The following is a 23372-nucleotide window of genomic DNA, read 5'->3' as shown; positions in this document are numbered from 1 at the left end:
CGTTTGGTACCAGTCAGGTCCTGGGCTAGAGCAGTTCAACCTGCATTTAGTATTCTAATAGCATAGCAAGTTGTGCATTATTCTCAGCCCCTAAGACAGGTTTTTCTTAAATTTGATAAAGAGCGTTTGGTGGCAGTATAAGAAGAGGTAATGCTACAAATCAATTAACCCACTCTGCTCTTAAACCTGCAGTGAGGCAGGGTGAGCAAACAGAATACGGGCTGGTATACAGCCTTGTAGCAGCCATGCGCACCACCATTCTCTAATACAAAAGCAGACCCGGTTCCTCAGACCTAAAATATCAGTCTGAGGAGTTGTATGAGCCTTACTACAACCGGGTAAAGAATGAGTCAGAGTGGCAATCGGTAAGTGCTGTCTAGAACTGGATGTGTTTGTAGCAGTATTTTCAGAAAGTCTTCAGACTTGTGATATGAAGCATTAATGGCAGATGTCAGTCACAGGATGAACTTTGTGTGTGATTAAACTAATCTATTCAGGACACTGCCCTCTCCAAGGTATTCAGCACCCAGCCATGGACAAACATGGACATCAATGTTTCTTACTTGAATGTGGACCTTTCTAGAAGTTGAACAGTATTGACCAGCTCACACTGAGGCCACTGAAGGAAGATTGCAGCAGAGCTGGGACTGTTCTTCCCAATCATCCTAAAGCAGAGATGGTTTTTCAAGGCAGCTGTAACCAGAGGGACCATTTCCACACCACTTGTAAGTAGAAGGTACTGGAGAAAGTAAAGGCAGAAGGGGTCCGTTGCCTCTATGGGTGCCCATGAGGATGACTTCTTCAAGTAGTTTCCCTATAGCTGCTCCCTGTACGTGTGCCCCCCTTGGGCCAACTCATGCCTTTTCGCCTGCTGTGCCAAAAAACTTCTCAGACCTAAGCAAAGCTCCTTGTTGGCTGTGGCACAGAATCCTTAAATGCTCCTTTTTTTTTTTCCCCCGCCCCATTTCCTTCTACTTTGACTGATTGACCAGTCCATAACTCTGGTGTTTGTCTCTTCTAATGTATTAAAATCCCAACAAAATACAGATAGTTTCTTATAGGATGAAGTTGTTCCTCTGTTTCCAGCAGCAGATATAGGGAAGTAAAAATTCTATTTATTCAAATTGCTTATTTATTTTTCCAGTTAGTTTTCTTCCTCCATGAGATTTTATTAAGTAAAAGCAAATTTTCAGCATGGTACCTGACAGGTGGCTTTGCAAAGTTACACAAACACCACTCACAATGAAATGATAATCAGCAAAATATTTTATTTCTTGCACAGACATTTTGAAAAAGCCAGTAAGTATATATTCATAATAGAAAACAGCTCGTGATTAACCAGCTATAGAGTTGCTCATTAAAAATAAGTCTTACCACAAGGAAAAAAAAGTCTTTGGGTATGTTCATCCCTTAGCAGTACAAGCAACATAAACGCTTTAAACGCACACACTGCCTGCTCCAAAGCCAGATTTAAACTTGTAAGGGGAACACCTCAGTTAGACACACAGTACAGTTCTACCAAACACCAACTTTCAGACCTGAAGCAGCACACCTTCACAAGATCTCCCACAATGCAACAAGCCTATTCAAGGTGGTTAAACGTAAAGGAAGCCAGAATGAATAAGATTATGTTTTCTACTTGTTAGGTACACAATACCAGACAAGAGGAGGTTCTGCATATAATAAGGGTATAGTATCAGTTACTTTGACAGAAGAAACTAGTTTATGGCCCAGAGCATATAATTTTTCAGGTCACAGTTTTAGCAATCAAGAGCAAGATTTTATAATTTGATAGCCTGTTGCTCGAAAGCATAAAATTTGTGGAAACAGCACAATAGCTACAGGCTGATGAAGATATAGCTAGATCAGCCCAGCACTTTTGAATAGGGCTAGACAGTTGTCAGTTAGTGGATTCTACATATCCATTTTGGTTGAGCACTGCGGGCAGGGGAGATACCTCTGCTTTGTAACTCATCACAGAAATGACCATAGACAAGAAAAAAACTAATACTTGAATGCCTCTTTAAATTGAGCAACTGGGAGATTTGCAGTTAAAATCTGCAGCTGTACCAGTCAATGCTGACAGCACACTACTTATGCATGAAAACCTAGCTGGAGTAATTAGGAAAAGTTGTCAAATCTACAGACGGAACACAGTCTACCAGCCAAGCACTCTGGAACCTGCAGCTCTTTAAACATAACTGATTCAACCGTCTATCTTCAATACCTAGAACCCTGCCCCCCCAGTCTGCTGGGGGATTAGTGTGCAAAACCCCCTAGCATTCATCTGAGGCCCTTAGGAGGGGAAGGGCTGGGAAAGGTGGGCAACTGGAAAACATCTGGTGTAAAGCTCAGTCCATTCAAAATACAAATGGAAATGATGTTCCCAGTATGTGGATTTGTTAGTGACATCTTGTCTTCTCTTTCATGGCCACCTCAAATCTTTCACCTCAGCGAGGTGAGTGTCAGATGCAGCTGTTCTTGACCTTCCTACCATAAAAGCTTTGTGATAAGATCTGTCACTAGTCAGGTAAATAAACGTACACTTCCCCATCATTGCCATCTTTCATACCCCCTATAACAGCCAATGTAGCTAGCTTAACAAGGGACTGGGAAGTTACTAGCTAACACTATGACTACAGTGCAACCAACCTCTTCACACCCCCCCCCCACCCAATTACACTTGAGTCCTGAAAACTGACACAAGGGTCAGTCTCTCTAAAGAGCCAAAATTAAAATGAGTCTAAAAATGGATAGCTTGTCTTCCAAACTCTGTAAGAAATCTAAGTGAGTAACCTAAATGCAGCTTCCCTGCATTGCACACCAGCCACCTGTGTGTACACTTTGTCTTGTTCCCTGTTAACTAGAGGCTTTTCCTTACATCAGCTTTCTTTCCACACTACAGCACGCCTACATTGTCTTTAGTAGCAGAATGTCATGTCCTTGGTGTAGCCCAATTTTTCCAGGTTGGGAATGCAAGCATATTGGATCATTGGAGGAGGGCCACACATGAGGATCAGAACATCATCTTGAGGTGGGGGCAGGTGGTCTCGGATCATGTCCTGGTTCACAAATCCCTCACTATACTCCCAATCTGAATAGGAGGAGGAGAGAAGATATTTTATTAACAGGTTTTTATATAGCACTCACCTGATTTATTATGGGCCAATCAAGAAGAGGGCTCCATTGTGCTAGAAATTTTACAACATATCTTATGGAGGATAAATGTATCATCTACCCTCTTATTAAAAAGCAGGGAACTGAGATAGAGAGGAAGTAAGTGGAAGTTTTTGGCAGAACTGTGAATAGAACCCAAGTATCCCCCCTCAGTTTAGTATCACAGGACCTTCTTTCTTAAACTTACAAAAAAAAACAAACAGCAGGTGTTTAGCATGTGAACCTTTTAACAGGAGAATTCAGCACTCACCAGCTTGCTGCTGTGCACGCAATAGCTGACCCCAGAAAGGAATGAGATTGCCTCTTTGTTCTCTCGTATTTGCATCCTATTTAATCCTCAATACTCCTTTCAATAATGCACGTGTTTCTTAGAATATAGTGACACAAGCCAGGAGAGTAGGGGGAAAGGAAGCTTTACTCAGTTTTGCCTCCAGAGCTCATGTCTTCTCTCACAGTTGCCAAAAAGTCACAGAAGAGGACTATGCATTCTTATGACGAGTTATATAGCTTCGGAGGCACTAGCTGACAGTCTCTCTTACAGAGAGTCACCAGGTCAGCTTTGAAAGCATCTAACTAGCTTAACAGGGGACTAAAAAGTTAGAGGGGATTCTAAAATTGTAATCAGCACTAGAAATGGTGCATTTGACAAGGGTGGCATAGGAGTTCTTACTTGCTGGTGCTCTGTCCAATGTATACCACAACTTAAAGCGGTCTTCATGCTGAACCTGAACTTCCTCCAGTTCTGAACGTAACAGAATATCTTGCTCAGTCTGCAGGAAAAGGAAAGGAGTTACACTTTATATTTCAGTAATTCATCTAGTCTCTTAATTAAGCCTCACAAAACTCCAGTGAGGTAGTTATCACCTCAGCATTGAGGGACAAAAAGTTTGACAGACAAAAACTGTGTGATTATGCTAGAAAGAGTCAATAAATTCCCAGCTTCCTGAACTTGAACCTCCAGACAGCGCCTTCCCTCCAAGGAAAGAAATAAAAAAAAGTGTTTAAATGTTTTTTTTCCACCCCCCATAAAAAAAAAGACAATCCCTATCCCATAGTTATTAGATGCAGCATCACAGCAGCTATTCTAAAACCTGGGAAATTAAATATTACTGTGCAATGCTAAGAATCTCCTCTTCAGCCTCACATTATGAAGTGGTGCCACTCCCTCCATATTCTATCCAGCAAGTTGGCACCAATGAGAGTAATATATTTGGGACAGCAGAGGAGGAGGGAGTTTAATCGGCACCTGGTGTTGAGAAGTCACCTATTTCTGGATCTAACATGAAACCGCATGTTAAAAGAAAGCTATTTCTGGATCTGACTAAATCAAAGCAGACTCTGAACTGGACAATACAAAAACATTTTCAATGACCTGCGGGGGGAGGGGGGGAGAAACAATATGCATGGAGATTAGCGGTAAGTATCACATGTGTCTGTGCAGACCACACAGGGACAGACAATACAAGACTGTCTACAGTGTGTACAAATATGGGCAGGAATTAAAGTAAGTTATATCTGGGGTAATACAAGATATATATAAAATCCTAAACACCAGATAAGAGGGAGGAAATCTTGAAAGCAGCAAAAAGGAAGAGTGTTTTACAGGTAATAGACAGAGAAGCTAGGCATTTCCAAGACGATATTGTGTTAAACTATGAGTTATGGATGGTGCATAGACCCACATACCATGTCACAGAACAGGGAGACAGCAGACTCCCTGTACCAGGTTTTTATTAAGGCTATACTTGGGATATAGGGTACCCTAGTACTAGACATATACTGACTGGCTGAAGAGAGTTCACAAAGAACAAAAGCAATTAAGGGTGTAAAGGGTGCACAGCTAGAAGGAGAATCCTAGGAACAGCTCAGTTGCAGACTGAACAAGATGGGGGAAGGGGCAGATGAAAACATGCTGCTTGCTGTACGTATGCACGCTCTGCTAACTGCCCATGCAGACCAGGGAGAAACGTGTGGCAGCCCAAATCTGGCCCCCAGGGCTGATTTTGCCCACCCCTGCTCTATGATGCCTTAAGAATCTTGCCCTTCGTACATTTTGGTATGCGTGGCATCTGTGACAGAGCAGCTGGCTTGGTTTTAAGAAACAGGTTGTTCAGTACAACAAAGGGGTTCTGGTACCATTTAATTAGGAGACATTCAATTATTAGAACCAAATGGGACTAAGACCTCTTGTGCACTTACAGTGGACAGAGGTTTGTATCCTTATTGAGCCATCATGGTGGACAACACTTATTTCTCCTCTTTAAATAAGGGTTTGTTCTAAACTTGAAGATATTTCCTGGAACCACATTAAGCCAGATTCCTACTTACACAAACCTGGATCCATGCCCAGGGGTTCAGTGGAGAACACAATCTTGAAGCAGGTCAGCTTATGATGCACCAAAAAAAATGAGGAATGTTTAAAATTCTGCCAAGGTATCACTGCACCACCACCCCCAAAAGAAAAGGAGGGCAGGACAGCAGTGCTAAGCACTTCCAGGAAACGTACAGAAGAAAGAATCCATCTCAAACATTTACAGCTTGCATACACACGCATGCACACACAAAACAGTGTGGGTATATGGCAGGGCAAGAATTAAGAGGTGGTAATGTAGAAGACTGTGCTCACTGGAATGGCCTCATGTGACTGTTTTTACACTTCCTACTCATTTCATCTTAGGATTTTACCATACATATGTTCTGGGCTGTCTTGAGAGACGTTTGCTCACACCTTTTTGTTTTGTTTTTGTTTTTCAATTAAAGACGATTTTTTCAAGGTATTACAAGAAGAGCTACCTGATTAGCAAACAGCAGTTGACAACTGGTGTGATCATCTTTGTCCTTCATTATAGCACGAATGAGCTGCAGCATAGGAGTTATGCCTGAAAAATTGCAAATAACTAAATAAATAAAAATGGACCACCACCAATATAGGCAATAGCCTCACAGAAACAAGGCTTATAAAGAATGAAAATCCATTCATACATACCAGTTCCACCTGCAATCATTCCAACATATTTCACTGTTTTAAGAACAGGTTCAGATTTCTTCTCAGCCCGAATAGCAAATTTTCCTGGAGAAAAGAAATACTAGGAGTATTAGTAAACGCTAATTTAGACAGAGAACTCGGAACACACAACTTGAGTTCCAATTCTGAAACACAGTGACTGTCTTGGGCCCTGAGCAGTCACCTCTCCCCTCACTTTTCCTATCTGTAAAATGGGAATATGTCCTCTTTTGCCTCATAATGCAAGGACAGATGGTTGAAAAGTCTTAACTATTTTAAAATATGTATAATTAGATAGGCCTTAACTCATTATCATTTGCATTTCAGTAATGTCTAAGTGCCCTGATCCAAGAGCAAGAGCCTACTCTGGCAAGGCTCCCCTTCCAACCAGATCAACCTGCCCTCAAGAGCTTATAATCTATTCTCTGTATATAATGAATGGTCAGAAGTGTGATTTTGGTGCATCATTTCTAATGGCAGCAAAAGCCCGATTGAAGACAGTGGCACAGAGGTACTTTTGCTGCTCTAACTTATTTTGCTCCAGGAAAACACCTACAATTCTACCAGCAAAAACACTATGGCCACATCTACACTGCCCCCTCACGCATTTCCAGAAGCGGCATTGTAATGAGTGGAGTGGAAGATGCAAATGAGATGCAAATTAAAGCATGGCTAATTAGCATTCCCCACACAAGCTCATTTCTGGAAGATCCCCTTCAGGAAGCAAAAGCTGCCATGTAGATGGAGTTCCTTTGGAAGAAAACAGGAGAAAAGCAAGTGCTTGCAGAAAAAGGGTCTTCCAGAAGGGGGGTTTCCTTCAGAAGGACCCACGTTTCCTTCCAAAGGAACCACATCTACATGGCAGCTTTTGCTTCTGGAAGGGGATCTTCTGGAAGCAAGATCTCACAGGCATATGCAAATAAGGCATAAGATGTTTTAATCTGTGCCTCATTTACATCTTCCACTCCACACAGTACCATGCCACTTCCAGAAGAGGAGGGGGCAGTGTAGACTCAGCCTCTGGGTATACGCTGTGTCTGTACTACCAGACAGACAGACAGCCTGTACACCAGCAACCTTCGTTATGTGGATAGGGCCTTATTCCCGTTTCTACATAAGCATATTTACAACATTATGGCCGCAGCTACACTAGAGCCGTTGAACCTCTAAGTATCCTAATGCAGTTAAAATGGTACAATTATGTGCAGGCAAGGCCACAACCTCTACTGAAAAAAAAAAAAAGTTGCGATCACTACTCCTACATTCTGGTATATCACAATTTTATATGATTTTTCTGTGATTTTCATTCTGGACACTATTGTCATAAGCAGTCTTACCTTTTCCCTTGTACACAAGTAACCCACTAGGTCCTCTGAAGTCAATGGTGTCCCCTCGTTTCAGGCTGTCTAAATATTGAGACATCTTCCCTCCATTAGGGAACTTTGGATTGACCCCTTTGAAATAAATCTGTTAAAAATAAAGATTAAAATTAAATTGTTTTAATACAATTAAATTACTGATTAACAGGAAGTTAAAGCCACAGAGAATTTCTGCCTCCATCATCTGGAAAAATACAAACTCCTATGCCCAAACTCCATAAGCAAGGAGACATAGCTGTCATCAAGCTAAAAAACAGTCATCATTGGAGAATCCAACACAGCTGAATAGGCAAAAACTGTCTAAAGCAGCTTTGTTACACATGGCTAGATAGCTTCAAGACTTGTCGGCACTTGGTAGCTCAGCAATGGGCCCAAGGGTTACAGCTTCCAAGTACAAGTAGTAAGACTAGGAGGTGCTAAGTGTGTCAAGATCAGACCTCTTACCAGCAGAACAACAGGTTTGTGTCACCTGGGAAAGGGTTTAAGCTAAGCCTTCCAATGCTTCAAAGTCACTCTTATACCAAAAATAAATGAGAGGGTCATGATGAGATAACAGGTAGAACTGTCCCACGTAGACAAGACCCTCATTTAACATTCCCCTTAGGCGTTTATTTAATATTAGAGAGCAAGTCTGTGAAAGGCAAAAGGTTAACCAAGCAAAATGGGACAGAACTCAGACAGGCTAGAGCACAACGTGGGTTATCCCTGACAAGAGATACACAAAAGAATGTAAGATGATGTTCTTTAAGTATGTTAGGAATAAAAAGAAAACAAAGGAAAATGCTGCTCAACTACTTAATGGGGGAGAACAGAGGACCTGAAGAAGGCTGATGTGTTTATAGCCTATTTTGCTTCAGTCTTCACTGACAAAAGGGTAAAAGATGACCAAATTCTCAACACAATTAATATTAACAACGGAAAGAAATGGAAGTCAGAACAGGGAAAGAACAGGTTAACGACTATTTAGATTAAATTAGATAAATTTAAATGAGCAGGGCCTGATGAAATTCATTCTAAGGTAGCCTAGGAACTAGCATGCGATTTCAGAGCTGTTAGCAATTATCTTTGAGAACTCACTGAGGAGAGGGGAGGCCCTATTTTTGTAAAAGGCGTAAAGGGGGAAAAGAAATATAGGCTAGTCAGCTAACTTCTATATCCCGTCAAGATACTGAAACAAAATTAGCAATCAATTTTAAGCACCTAAATGATAACAGCTTTGTAAGAATAGCCAGCATGGTTTATTGACAAATCATGCCATGCTTTCTTTGCACAAGGCTACTGGGACAGTGGAGCGGAGGGAAGCTGTAGCTCTTGATTTTAGCAAGGCTTTTGACACAGTCCCAGATGACAGTCTCAAAAGCAAACTAGGGAAACATGAACAGATGAAATTACTAAGGTGGGTGTATAAATAACTGAACATTCATAGTAGTTTTCAATGGTTTGCTGCCAAACTGGGAGAGAGTCTCTAGTGGAGCCCCACAGGCACTAGTTACTAGGATTATTCAGTGGAGAGAATACTTACAAACTCTGCAGCTGATACCAAGCAGGAAGGGCCTCAATTGGAATATTGCATCCAATTCTGGGTGCCACACTTTGGAAAAGATGTGAACAAACCAGAGAGTCCAGAGGATTCCAGAACAACAACAAAATGATAAATCTGGGTTTGTTTAATCTTGAGAAGAGACAACTGAGGAGGAACCTGACAACAGTCTTAAAATACATTAAGAGCCATTATAGAGGACGGCGATCAATTGTTCTCCATGTCCAGTGAAGATAGGACAAGTCCTTAATCTGCAGCAAGGGAGATGTAAGTCAACTATTAGAAGGAGAAAAGACACCTAATCATCAGGGTAGTTAAGATGTGGGATAGGGGTTCGAGGGAGGCTGTAGAATCCCTGTCTCTGGAGGTTCTGAAGAACAGGTTGAACACACCTCCATTAAGGATGGTCTAGAGAGATCAGTGGTTCTGAACTCAGGGTATGCATACTTCTGCACATGTGAAGAGGTTGTCTGGAGGTACGTCAGTGCCTCTAGATAGTTACAAAAGGCAGGATAAAGGGCATTAGCAAGTCAGTACAAACTAAAATTTCAGACAATGACTTGTTCACACTGCTCTATAGATATTATACACTTCAGAAACCTGGAAATGTACAGATATCCTTAAATCCCTGCCTTGTCATATATAGCTGAACAGATATCACTTAAAGAACACTATATGGATAATACCTGATTGATTTGCATACAGAGATACCACTGAATGGAAGCCAACAAGCCACAGAAGGTTACACATCATGGAATCACACAAGAGTAGCTTTATAAATACATGGTTTTATTGTACCCTTTAAGGGCTTGTATTGTATGACACAATGGTATCCTTACCTTGACAACAAGATCCACATAGCCTTTGTCATCATCACTGGAAACTGGTGTATAAGGTCTGATAACCAGATTCCCATCAATCCGTGCAGAAAGATAAATATGCTGTCCTACAAACAGTGGAAGGGAAGGAAGAGTAGATTTATTTCTACAAAGTTATTTGAGCAAAATACAATGTTCTCTTTCATTACAGCTGACAATAACTGTGGAAAATCCAGACCTGGTCCCAAAGTTATCTTTTGCCAGAAGAAAGGTTCTTCTCTTTGCTTTCCTGTATTGCCCTACTACCTTGCTAGATTTCTTCCTCCAATGTGTATGAAATCCCACTGAGTAGACAGAGGGTTCAGCAGTTCTCCAACCCAGAGCTTGACCACATTTGTTATTTACTTTGGCAGCCATAAGCTTAGATATTTTGGGAGATTTTATATATTACATAGATGTATAAAGGAATGTTCAAGGATGACTCACACTCCAGTGTTATTAGCACTGCATTAACATGTGTCAGTTACACGTAACACAGATGGCTGCCATCCAAAGACATACTATAAACGGTGCCTAGGAACTCCATATTTAAGACTGCATTTTGTTTAAAGCAAAAGTTACGTAATTTCATTTTATTTTGCAACTGGAATCAGATGACATTACACAGGAAGATTCAAAATATTTTAAATGCTACAGACACTATTGTAAGCTGTTCTTGTAGCTCAGACAATATATTGCTTCATAGCTTTGTGACAGGTATAATTAACAAGGCTTTGACTCAGGATCATAAAACTAGGCTGGCAATATAAAACATACCGACAGGGAGACCTAGAACATGCTCTCGAGTTGGAAGGGCAAAGCGAAATCTTCTTGTGTCATGGCTAACCTCCTGAAGTAGGGGAAAAAGAGGAAAAAAAAAAAGCCACATCACACACACTGCTGGAAATACTTTATATTTTGTTGTCTATGATTTTTGCTTTGTATTTAAATAGACCGTTTCTAAAAGTTAGTTTTACCCTAAAGCACAGGTATGTAACAGAAATTGTTTCAGTACTGTTCAAATGCTACAAATCAAGATGTCCATTTAGCACTGTTTCATAGCTGTGCCAAAAGTATACTTTTTATTCAAATTCCTTCAAAACCTCAAGGAATAAGATTGTTATTTCAGTTTTTGAAGTGGCAAAAAAAATAACCGAAGATAAAAATGCCAAAAAAAGGGAGAGAAACTACAGGAAAAAATTCAGATTGAACAACAAAGATCAATAAATCCTAATCATTTACAATTTAGCATAGCAAATAACTTTATAATGGTCTGTACTTTTATAGACCTTCATCTAAAGAGCTCAATAAGGATCTAATCAGTTCTCCATTCATAGTTTAAATTTAGATAAAGAAAAGGAGGAAGTTCAATAGCAGAAGTTTCAAAACCAGCTCTCCAACAAAAAAGACAGCCAAAAATAACTTAGGTCTATGTTGTGAATCAGACAAATGAGTTATTCTAATTTAGATTTGAAGCAGAATACTGGAAATAACACTGGTGGGTACAAGAGCAGAATTACAACTACAGTAAACTTTCGTATCCAGCACCTCTGGCACTGAGCAGTTGCTGGACAGTCAAATATTCTGGATAATAGAGAGGTATACTTAGCAACACAGAACGCTAAAGAAAAATAAGATTAGATATTAGAAACAAACCAAAATTTATGCCAAGTACGTTATTTACCAACAATAGTATTGTTCACTGTAAACTTACAGGGCGTGTCTACACTACCTCCCTACTTTGAAGAGAGGATGGTTAAGTGCTGAGCTGCATATGCAGCACTTCATTAAGCAAATGCCCCCTCGGCAGCAACTCCAAAATGTTAAACTTCAAAGTACCGGTGGGTGAGCCGCAGCTACACGCAAGCCAGCACTGCAAAGTTTAACACTTTGGAGTTGCCGCGGTGGGGGGGAGGAATTTGCTTAATGAAGTGTTGCATATGCAGTGCAGCACCTCATTAATAAACACACTACTTACCATGCTCCCTTCAAAGTAAGGAGGTAGTATGGACACAGCCACAGGCTGTCTATGTTTGTATTCCTCTTTCAAAGGAGGCTTTCAAATAACAGAAATTGAAAATGCAAATGAGGTTCAGGTTTACATATCTGGCACCTCATTTGCATATTCATATTTCAAAAGAGCTTCTTTCAAAAGAACAAAACCTGTGTAGACACTGCTGTTTTGAAAGTAAACATCTTCAAAATACCTTTCTTCCCTTTTCTAAATGGGAAGCTCTTTCAAAATAGAGTATGCAAATAAGGTGCCAGATATGTAACTCTGCGCCTCATTTGCATTTTCAATTTCCCTCATTTGCATGCTTGTTTCGAAAGAGGAATGCAAGGGTAGACGCAGGCATACTGTATTTATTTGTATTTACTTTCACTATACTGTACTTGTAGGAAGTGTAACTAAAATTTAAATACCAGTTATTTGAGTGTTCAGGATAACAGAATGCTGGATATGAATGAGTTTACTCTATCAGGTTGGTCTCTTTCGTAACATGAGTGGTTTTAAAATATTCAAGTCACTTGGACTACAGCTGTTAACCTAAGAGCCTGATCTTAAGTATGTCTACACGGAAGACCTACACAGTTGCTCCCATGTAGTCACTTTACACCAGGGTGGACAATTTCTGCCGGGGAAAGCCGCTCCACTGATTTTGACAAGCCTGATTTAAAGGGCTCCAGGCACCCAGCCTCTGTTGTTACCACATTGCCTGGCCACTGCCTGGAGTTCCTGTAGCTATTTTAAAAGCCCACACTCAGCTCCTGGACCTCACCGCTGCCCCTGCAGAGGGATATAAACAATATGATCCAAGTGTTAGGCTGGATCCAGCCCACAGACCATATCTTGCCTGCCCCTGCTATATTCCGGCAGGAGAGGTCTCCCATTGGTATATTTAAACCAACCCCAATGAGCAGCACTAGCTCGGTCTATGGGAAAGCATCTCTTGCCAACATAGTGATGTCCACAACAACACTTGTCTTGGTGAAGTTTGTGTCAGGCAGGGGTGTGTTTTCTTCCACACTTCTGACTGACAAAAGTGCTAGTGTAAGACAAAGTCATAGTGCTTGTCCATACTAACACTTAGTTCGTGGTAAACTGGGATGTCAGTCTTCCTCACGCTAGCCTGCCACACACAGCGTCCATGAGGATCCTGCTGCCACACCTTAGAAGTTCTATAATATTCTACAAAGTAAGGTCATGTCTACCCTGTGGGCACTATAGTGGCAGACATATGGTGCCACAGTTATGCTACTGTAACATAGACACTACTTACAGCAGTGAAATGGATTACTAGGCCACCAGAAGCGTTCTTCTCTCAACCTACCCGAATCCATACTGCGGGTAAGGTTGGTATGGCTATGCCACACAAAAGTGTGATTTTTTTTACATCCCTAAGCATCACAGCTATTCTGCCCTAACTTAAGCACAGGACAAGCCCAAGCCCCAGGGATGTGCTATAGCCTAATGATAGTGAAAGTTACTGATAGCTGCTGCTCAAGTAGGAAAGTCACTGAGTATGGGATTTATTCTGCTGCACCAAAGGATTATGGTTTATTTAAACCAGTGTTATATAGCTGTCAAATTAGGATGTTCATTATACAGTAATCCAAACAAGAATCTAGAAAGAATTAAATGCAGTGAATGTAATTTTTGTTATAGTAAACTGACTTCTCCTTATTACCTCATTTAATTGGCTTGTCAAGTCTACCCACAAAGGTATCCAAATATGATGATTTTACTACATCATAAAATATGGTTCTATTTGCATAGGCCTTCCATACACTACAAAGCCGACCCATCAGAAGCATAGCTGATGGCAACAGCTGTTAAACCAGGGTATAACAATTTTTAGGTGAAACCGCTAAAAACAACTTGTTCTGAAATTACTAACATTGCTATTTGGTAGCAGGGGAAAAAGGCCCCATTCACAAAAATGTGAATGGAACCTAAACAAATGCAATAATGTCTGTAGGGGCAGCCTGAAGCACTGGCTCTGACAGTGACATTAACTGGTATTCACTTTAAGAAGGGGTGATAACAGTGAAACCTAGTCACCATTCAGGTTGTAACACTCCATGATCTCACTACCTGATCTAAGCATGCCGTACTAGAGAGCAATTCTAATATTAACAATAGCTGCACAATCTAAGGAACGTAGTATTTTGGCATCAGGGTGGGCTGAATCTGGGTTGAGCTTCAGAGAGTAGCTAATATTTTTCCAAATCAGCTCCAGATTTCTAAACATGTTTCCTGTTTCTGTGAAGTCTTTTTTCAATGCCCATCCCCCTGAGATACAAGTGCTACAGTGCAGATTGTGCCTGCAGCTGATCAGATAAGAGGTCTCTTATCTCTTCCCAACCCCATGGAAAGTCTTGACAAAAATGAAAAGAGTTTACGCAGAAAGACCATCTAATTTTGCAGAATGCAGAGTGGCACGTTCCACAGAGTAATGCAGAAGAAACAGCATTTCCCACATGCTGTGCATGAACACAAAACAACACTAATAAAACAGTAGAAACAACTAGGAGTCCTGTAGCACCTGAGACATTCCCCTGTGTTTTTACAGATACAGACTAACATGGCTAACCCACAAATAAAACAGCATGGCCGTTTTCACACAGGCCACTTCCTTCCAGAAGCCCCTCTGCAGGGGCTGCGCTTATACATGGCGCTTTGAAGTCCAGAAGAAAGGTCTTCTGGACTCCAAATCACGTGACGTCATGCTAATGAGGCACGGGGAATTTGCATCCACGCCTCATTAGCATCTTTCACTCCCTGTATTAGCACTGTCGAAACGGCCTATGAGTTTAGCGTCTGTTTAAAAAAACATGAGATGTTGTCATGTTTACACTGCGCTGTAAGTTTCAGGTAGACTAGAAAAAAAGCATTTACGAATAATAAGCTCTCTCCTTCGTTTATAAATGTTTATATGGCTTAGCCAGAAACAACTCTACAGTCTCAGAACTTTCACGGTCCCCCACAGGGGACAACAGTGCTCCACCACGAATGCCTGTATCATTCTAAACCGGGAGTAGATAAGCTAGAAGGAAGGCCTGTCAGTGTGCCTAGTGCTGTACAGGGGTGTATTTACTTACCTCTTTGTCAATCAGCCTCAAAGGGTATTTCACTTCAGGGTCCTCCAGGGTAATTGCAGGACGGGGTTTCCCGAAAAGTCTCAGGATGAAGCTCCAGACTAGCCATACGGGGTATATCACGATCCCTCCAAGCTGCAACAGTTTAGAAAGACAAGAATATTAACTTCACTGTTTGTTGCCATGGGTATCACTTTGTGGAAACAATGTCCTGTCAGAAACAACCCACCAGACAGCCTTAGTTTCTGCATGTTTCCAGTATGAGCATACAGAAAAAGATTCCATTCAGGTACCTCACTGCACTAAAGCATAAATACTGGTTTACCCTAGAAATAAGGAGGCAGTTTAGATATACACATTTAGTTTGCATTAGTCTTTCTCGACTCTTAGCACTCAGATACCACAGCACTGAGCAATTATAAACCTGTTAGCTGACAGCTCTATTCTGCCTCCTGTTTTCGTATGTCCAGTTAGTCATTCAGAACAAACATTCCCCCTTTGCAGAGGGTCCATACAAGGGTGGCATAGGCTTCACAAAACCCCTTAGACTTGATTTTTATTAATTTAGGAAATAGTGCATAATACCCATTACCCATGTCAAGCTGCAGATGTGGCAGCAGTACATTAGTAAGGATAAGAACTCAGTCAGGGTCAGCAACCTGGAGCCACAGCCTCCAGCCCCAGCCACACGCCATGGTGGGGATGCCATAGTGGGGGCCCACGCATGCCAGATCCAGCCCTATGCCCTGTTGGAGGCCTCGACCCCGGGGGCTAAAGTCCCAGCCCAGTACCACAGTGGAGATTCCATGCAGGGGCAAGGACTCCCTGGAGGGGGCACCACCCACCATGCCCCAGCCCAAGCTCCAGTGGGGGCCCCAGCTCTGGCCCCCAAGACTGGGGATCCAGCTCCAGCCCCATGCCATGAGTTCTACAGCGGGGCTCCAGCCCTGATGCTCCTGCCCCTCCCATGATGCATGGGGGAGGATGGGCGGGGCTGGAGCTCCCGCTGCGTGCCACTCTAAATTGGTTCTCATGCCGAGAGTGGCATGCATGCCAGGGGTTATTGAACCATGAACTAAGTCAAACACAAAAACAATAGCACTTATATCAGGATGGACTGCAAAAAAACAAAACAAAACAGTGATTCTTTTTTTTTGTAAATCAAACAATTGTTTATTTAAATCAGATTTTTGATGTTTTAAATATCTTAAAATAATGTCTCATTTAAAAATAAGTTTAATTAAATTGCATCATAAACATGCCACCACATACTTACAGCCTCATAAAAATGAATTGAAGATTCTAGTCTGCCCAGCAAAACTACTAACTCTTGCTTCTTGAAAGATCTGGGCTTTCAATTTCTGCTTCTCAGCAGACTAAAAAGTAACTTGTGCAAAGAAAGACACAAGCTGGATGGGATTCTTTTTGTGCTGTGCTCTGCTGACGTGGTGGAGGACCTTGGCCAAGCACAGCAGAGAAGTTAAGACATTAACACAGAGACGACGTACAGGAAAGGACAGAGGCAGCACAGAAAGGAACAGTGCAGTGGACTGGACTAGAAAGAAAAAGGGACGACATTCTGTTCATGTAGCACTTCCTATATTCCCCCACACAGTTTTGCCACAGAAATTGTCATGGCTTCTGGGTGTAACACAGACCCCTATCTGGGCCTATTCTGAAGAAACGTGTTCCCTGGGTAAGAAAGGAAAACATGTCAACTGTAAGCAGTGCAAAAAGATGATGAAAGGCCTACTTGCAAGAATTAAATATCATAAGGGAAAACTGCTTATTTAGAGAAAATTATGTGGACCTGGCTGAGTGGATCAACTGAGGAGTAATTGTAATTTATTTTGCAATGCATTATTCTGCAAGACTCTCTATGCCTTTTAGTATAAGCGTGATTTGACAAGTAAATTCTCAAGCTGTTTGCTACGTTGTACGTTGCTAGAAATAAAAAAGTTTAGCTTGGCTAATCGTTATGGTTTTTTAAATTAATTAGGTGTATAATCCAACAAAACAAAAAACAGTCATGTACCACTTTAAAGATTAACAAAATGATTTATTAGGTGATGAGCTTTCATGAGACAGATCCACTTCTCCACTCAAGTATAGTAAAGGTTGTTTTCTTATTTTATATTACATTATGCATGCCTCTTCTTGTGGGACATCATGGCCACAGACCTTAATGGTGATGCCATTAGACTATTCCCTATTGTACTTCAGCATAATGCAGTTTTTTCAAAGGAACCCCATTCTATACATGTTTTCTCAAAAAACCAAAGTGCTGGTGAGGTCAGTAGGGCATACGCCAAAATTAAGTGCGCGCTAAGCAAAACAGTCTTAGCTTTCTTGGTAACTTGATTGATCATTGATTTAAATAAACATTTAAGTCACCAAAAATAATTGATTAAAATCAACATTATTATCGATATTAGGGCAGACTAAATTCAGCTAATGACATTTACAGTGAAAACAGGGATGTTTTAAGGTTGAGCTAACTCCTTTAAATTCAATTTTATCTCATAGTGTAGACACAGCCTGGGACAGGGAGCATGAGAGACAGTTACACTGAAGTGTGACCACTGGGGCCAGCCACACGAGCAAGAGATGGGCCACCTGGGGATGGGGCTCTGTATGTTACCCTCCAGGAGACCTTCCCGCCACCAGAAGAGACCACATGCCAGGACTGGCCCCCAGAACCTCCCTAACCCACCACAAAACAGGCTGCAGACTAGGCCCACTCCCACTGACCAACTGCAGGAAGGTACTGAAACTGCCATAAATGATTGTTTACATTAGATCATTTTAAGTGTGTTACGGAGGCATCGACTCATAAAAAAAAATCAAAATGAAGCTAGAATAGCTTAAACCCTCTCTTCTGGAAACTTTGCTGTACTGAATAAACATACAGAAGTCTCATTTAGGCCACCCTACTAATCTAATCTGAACTGTAAATATCGGTGTTATGCATGCGCACCAGTTTCTAATGGAGCTGAAGCTAGCAAGACTATTTACAGTTCCATGTTTCTGTGGCACCATTAGATGTTAACAGAGGGTTTGTCTACAGTTACTTTTCTGCATCAGTGCAGTTGAGTAACTGCAGCACTAAATGAAAACATTACCTACGGTAATGGGAGAGCTTTTTCTGTTGGCACAGGTACTTTACCTCCCTGACAGGAAGTAGCTACATTGATGGGAGAAGAGCTGCCATCAACATAATGCTGTCTATACCAGGAGTTCCATCAATACCACTGTGTAGCTATAAGCTGTAGATTTTCCATAACCTTGAGTGAAACAGTTATCTTCCTTAGTCTACCCCAGCGGTTCTCAACCTTTTTAATAAAGTACCCCATTTTCAAAAAAAAAAATTATATCTAATATAAAATTACCCCCAGACTTCTCTCACGTACCCTTGGGGTACACATACCACCATTTGAGAAACATGGTCCTAAAGTAACTGGAGGCCTTGAAACAAGTGCCATTCAAGCTTTCCAGATTCCTGTACCCTTTGCAGGAATCAGATTTGTTTTGCATATCAACAAGTTACACCTCACTTGAAAACTACTTACTTGCAAAAACATAGAAAAATATCACAGAAAACTGCTACTGAAAACTTGCAGATGTTCTACCAACATATTAGAAAATAAATGAATTGGAATCAACATGTTATACTTAAATTTCAGCATAAGGCCTATGACACAGTAGAAACAAGTCATTGTCTGAATGAACTTTTAGATGGTACTGACTTTACTAGTGTTTTTACGGTCGCCTGTTGTAAAACTAGGCAAATATCTAGATGAGTTGATGTACCCCTTGGTAGACCTTAGTGTACCTACAAGAGTACACATATCCATGACTGAGAAACACTGGGGGTCTACAATGTAAACTTATGACAGAAGAGCATAGGGTCTAAAGCCCTGCACTCTACCACGTGAGGTCTGGTGGTATTACAACTGGTGCATTGGCTGGGAAGAACTGCTGGAAGGTCTCAAAAGCTCGGGATGCGCTTCCTTAGCCCAGGGAAGCATGTAGTATCCAGCAGTACTGAGACTTCATCTGGGGTGAGTGAAGTCTCTGCTCCACAGCCTTGGCTGACAGCCAGTTGGCCTTATGACAGAAGAGTGTTCTTTAATTACTGACACAGCAATAGCAGAGATATACATCACACAAAAAGGGTTATTTTTTATTTTTCATTCCTTGGTGACAGAGAGATAGGCAGAATACTGAATAGAGACTCCAGATTACAGAAGACATTTGAGGCAGACCAAATTTTAGGCCTAACATAATGTTGTTCCTTTAAAGATGTAGCTATAAATTAGCAAAGGAACAGCTACCTCTAATTAAATGTGCCTAGGACTGGGAATCAGGAGCTGAGCTCTATTTTCTGCTTTGTCACGGATATTACTTAATGACCTTGGGCAAATCACTTCATCTCGTCCATTTCTCCATCTGTAAAATGGAGCTACATTTAACTGAACTTTGAGTCCGCATCTGGAAAGAACTGTAAGTAAACAGTGAGATAAAATAATAATACATCATCTTCTGAAGCACGTGACAACCGCCACTCTTGAAGGCCGTGTGCTGTGCTACAGATGTGTAACATTATGGTAATTTCTATCATTAGGTTTGCTCCATATGACAAATACACTGGATGCTTCATAAATGCAGAATAGAAGGAACTTTGTCATTTATGGTCAGTTCATGCAAGAGTCTCATGGGATTCAGCTTCAAAGGAAACATACAGTAGGATAAGCTCAGATACATTCTGATCCAGCAACTAAATTTATTGTCAGCTGATGGGAAAAACACAGGCTGGTTACTTTCCAAAAATAATTAATCATTCTTGCTAAGAAAAGAAGCCTGAAAAATACTAGCAGAACCTACCATGTTCTGCACACTCAGGGTAGCTCCCCAGAAGTTAAAGGAGCCACACCAATTTACAATAGCAGAGTAATTGAGGCTTGGTCCATACTAGGAAAATAAGTCAATTTCAGACATGCAATTCTAGCTATGACAATTGCATAATTAGAATTGACATATTAGAAATAGACTTATTTGACTATTTTCACTGTATAAGGTCAACAGGAGCATTTCTCCCATCGATCTCTTTCACAACAGCAAAGAGTACAGGAGTCAAGGCGCACAAATCAAACTCTGGAAGATTGACTCAGCCGATCATCACGGAAGCGAAGACAAGCCCTCTGAGAAGGGAAGTTCTCTCTCCAAACTTTGGTCTGGCAAGTCCTGCTTGTGCTCTAACAAGGCACATCATTACCCCACTCATAACGATAAAATTATTTCAGAACAGGAGGTTGTATTATTGCAATTAAACACCTTGTTGGCAAGGAGCGATAGCTCAGTGGTTTGAGCAGTGGCCTGCTAAACCAGGGGTTGTGAGCTCAATCCTTGAGGAGGCCATTGAAGGACTGGGGAAAATAGATGCCAGGGATGGTGCCTGGTCCTGCCAAGAGGGCAGGGGACTAGACTAGATGGCCTCCCTAGGTCCCTTCCAGCTCTAGGAGATGTGTATCTCCTCCAATCATATATACAGATTTTGTTAAAAGTAGAATTTTTTTCAGAATGGCATTTTATTACAGCACCAGGATCCTGAGCTGCTATACTGGGATGTGGTCAGTAGCATATAAGAATACATTCAGGATTATAGTCCTCAGAAAGTACGTTTGATGGACAGGAGTTATTTAGCTGCTACGTTTATCTAGAGGAGTGGTGTCCAACACATGGCCCGAGGGCCAGAATCTGGTCTGCAGTTCCGGCAGTAGTGCCATTTTTAAAAGGCAGCCCACATGGCTCTCTGGGCTCCAGCACAGCTCTAATTGCTCGTGCAGCTCTCAGGGCTGCGGGTGTGGGGCACAGGTTGCCTCGCTGCAGACAAGGACCAGGACAGTGGTTAAACCTGGGGGTGGCTTGGAGCTATTTTGTGTTCAGCCCCTGGAACATGTAAAAAATTGCCATGTGGCCCCAATGAAAAAAAGGCTGGACGCCCCGATCTAGAGAGAGGACAACAAGTGAGAAAACAGTGTTATCTGCCAGACATACTCTGTCACAGAATCATAATTAAACAAGTGCAAAGAAAACCTTTCTAGAGAACAGAAAAGCAGTCCAGTAGCACTTTAAAGACTAACAAATAATTTATTAGGTGGTGAGCTTTTGTGGGACAGACCCACTTCTTCAGATCATGGCCTTACCAGAAATGGGTCTGTCCCATGAAAGCCCATCACCTAACAAATTATTTTGTTAGTCTTTAAAGTGCTACTGGGCTGCCTTTTTTTTTTTTTTGATAGTATATAGACTAACACAGCTATCTCTCTGTTACTTTCTAGGAGAGTGTTTTACACCATCCAGGATGCTCAGCTGCTACTTCCCCACCCCAGCCTAGATGCATTTTTAAAGAAAGTTTAATTAGCACAGAGGGATTGTTTGTGGTTTTGGAAGGTAGGGGTATACTTTGCCTTTATCATTTACCCATCTTCCTTCCTCACCTTTGTGGTCTAGATGCAAAAGTATCTGAAGTACTATCATTTATAGCTGTCTCCATCTAGTCCTGCAGGTCACCCTCAAACACCCATAGTTTGACATATTGAAGCAGGTGCACGTGAAAAAGGGGGTGGAAGTGAGGGGTTAGACAGCTGCTGAAAGAGGGTAATGATGCATACTAATGTCCGTTAGCACTTTTCCACACAAATAAACTACATGACTGTGCAAAGATCTCAGCCACATCAGTTACAATGGTATTGTCTTTTTAAAAATCAAATCATGGCAAGGAAAAAAGAAATACACATTAATAACCTAATTATTTCATAGAGTCTTTACTTCAGCACGTATGCTGAGGCCTGTGTGCACTGTGTACACAAGCAGAACAGTGGGGATAACAGTGAAATGAAAGTGTTTGGCAACAGGAAGAACTCAATGAGAGACAACCATAATGCAGATCCTATCAAAGTGGATTTTGCCCAAATTTATACTCCAAGTTAATGACATTTAACAGTACCAAAGAGCCTGCTTTTGCCTAATGCTGATCTGTCAAAAGCCTTCCACCAGGACGATGAGCATGGTTGCATTGCTCTCTACCACACCTTCCGTGTCCTGTCCTCTGTACGGCGAAAACATTAAAATACAGTCAGTCCCAAGCAAAAAGCGGGACTAGGTCAGCTCATACCAGCGTTTTCACAGCCTCCCAGCGCCTGATGCGAGAGAGGAACTGGGTGGAGGCAAGCTGAGACGCCCTGGCATCCACAAAACAGGAATCTCAAGCGTTTTTCCACTGGCAAACACGATGAGTCACAACCTCCAGCGCACAGTCCTGGGGGCGGCTGCTGAGGCCTCGGAGAGGCTGTGTTTCCCTCCCTGGCAGCTCCAACAGGCCCCTGCCGCCCTCCTGTCAGCCCCCTGCCTTTGGCAGCCAGCCGCGCCCCTCCCTGCCCCACTTGCTCGCTTTGCGCCGGTGCGCACCAGCCCCTGGGGCCGCAACCCTCGAGCCACGCCAGCCCGCGGGACCGCCCGCAGCCAGGGGAGGCGCCGTGCACGGGCTGCAATACCACAGGGATGAGGGAGCCGCCCCCGGCCCGAGCCCCAGCGCCGGCCGTGCCCCCGCCTCGCCGGGCGCTTACCGTGCTGAGCTGTGCCCCCATGGCCGCGCTGACTCCCTCCCTCCCAGCGGCGGCAGAGCTGGCGCTGAGCAGACCCTGGAGGCCGCGACCCGCCCCCTTCCCCGGTGCTCGGCAGCAGCGATTTCGGCTCCTCCCTCCCGCGCGCCCCGCCCCCCCGGCCGGACCGGCCTCGCCATTGCGGCAGCGCCCCGCCCATCACGCTATCTGACAGCTCGCTCCTCGGACCCGCCCCCCGCTGGCCCCGGCCTGCAGGGCGGGGCGCCGCGCCCGGTTCCCTGTTCCACCCCTCTGCAGGTCCCGCCCAGGGGCGCGGCCGTGCGCTGCGGGGAGGGCGGGGGGAATCGAGGGTGCAGGGGGCGGGGTAACCAGCCTCTCCGCGGCCCGTCGGGCGGCTTCCACTTGGGGGCAGAGCTCTTGTGTTGCTTTGCAGCAGCTGGGGGCTCCGCAGGGGGGCGCTGGCTGCGCGCGGCTGTCCTGGTCGGAAATGCGGTGGAGTGAGTGCGCGGCTCGGCAGTAGGCCGGCACTAAATGCATCGCCCGGCCACATGCCTCACGGTGCCTGAAATCTACCCCCCCCCGGGAAATCCAGCCACGTGTGTGCGTTCGGCGTGCGCTGGCCCGTTTCCCTCGGGGAGGGGGGAGACCAGAGTTTCTGTAAGTGGGACTCCTGACGCAACAGGGAGTAGC

The 23372-nt window shown here is 42.9% G+C and overlaps 1 protein-coding gene across 1 annotated transcript; it reads right to left on the bottom strand.

Moving 5' to 3' along the window:
- Window positions 1-1248: 1248 nt before the first annotated feature.
- Window positions 1249-22805, bottom strand: CYB5R3 (cytochrome b5 reductase 3). Its single transcript, XM_075004050.1, has 9 exons — window positions 22686-22805; window positions 15061-15192; window positions 10735-10807; window positions 9940-10046; window positions 7519-7648; window positions 6164-6247; window positions 5971-6056; window positions 3848-3947; window positions 1249-3094 (listed from the first exon to the last, which is right to left on the bottom strand). The coding sequence occupies exons 1-9, from the start codon at window positions 22704-22706 to the stop codon at window positions 2922-2924; spliced, it is 906 nt and encodes a 301-aa protein (XP_074860151.1). The 5' UTR covers window positions 22707-22805; the 3' UTR covers window positions 1249-2921.
- Between the last annotated feature and the right edge of the window lie 567 nt (window positions 22806-23372).

The sequence above is a fragment of the Carettochelys insculpta genome, chromosome 1, assembly GCF_033958435.1.
Source record: "Carettochelys insculpta isolate YL-2023 chromosome 1, ASM3395843v1, whole genome shotgun sequence".
Taxonomy (NCBI): Eukaryota; Metazoa; Chordata; order Testudines; family Carettochelyidae; genus Carettochelys; species Carettochelys insculpta.
This window is presented reverse-complemented; position numbering and strand designations above follow the sequence as displayed.

What these genes read in the sequence shown, in the direction of transcription:
- CYB5R3 (XM_075004050.1), bottom strand. Translation starts at nt 22,706, where the DNA reads ATGGGGGCACAGCTCAGCACG. An exon ending in TGGGGGCACAGCTCAGCACG is followed by an intron (nt 15,193 to 22,685) that starts GTAAGCGCCCGG and finishes AAACTGTTGCAG; the next exon opens with CTTGGAGGGATCGTGATATA. An exon ending in TGAGGCTGATTGACAAAGAG is followed by an intron (nt 10,808 to 15,060) that starts GTAAGTAAATAC and finishes CCCCTACTTCAG; the next exon opens with GAGGTTAGCCATGACACAAG.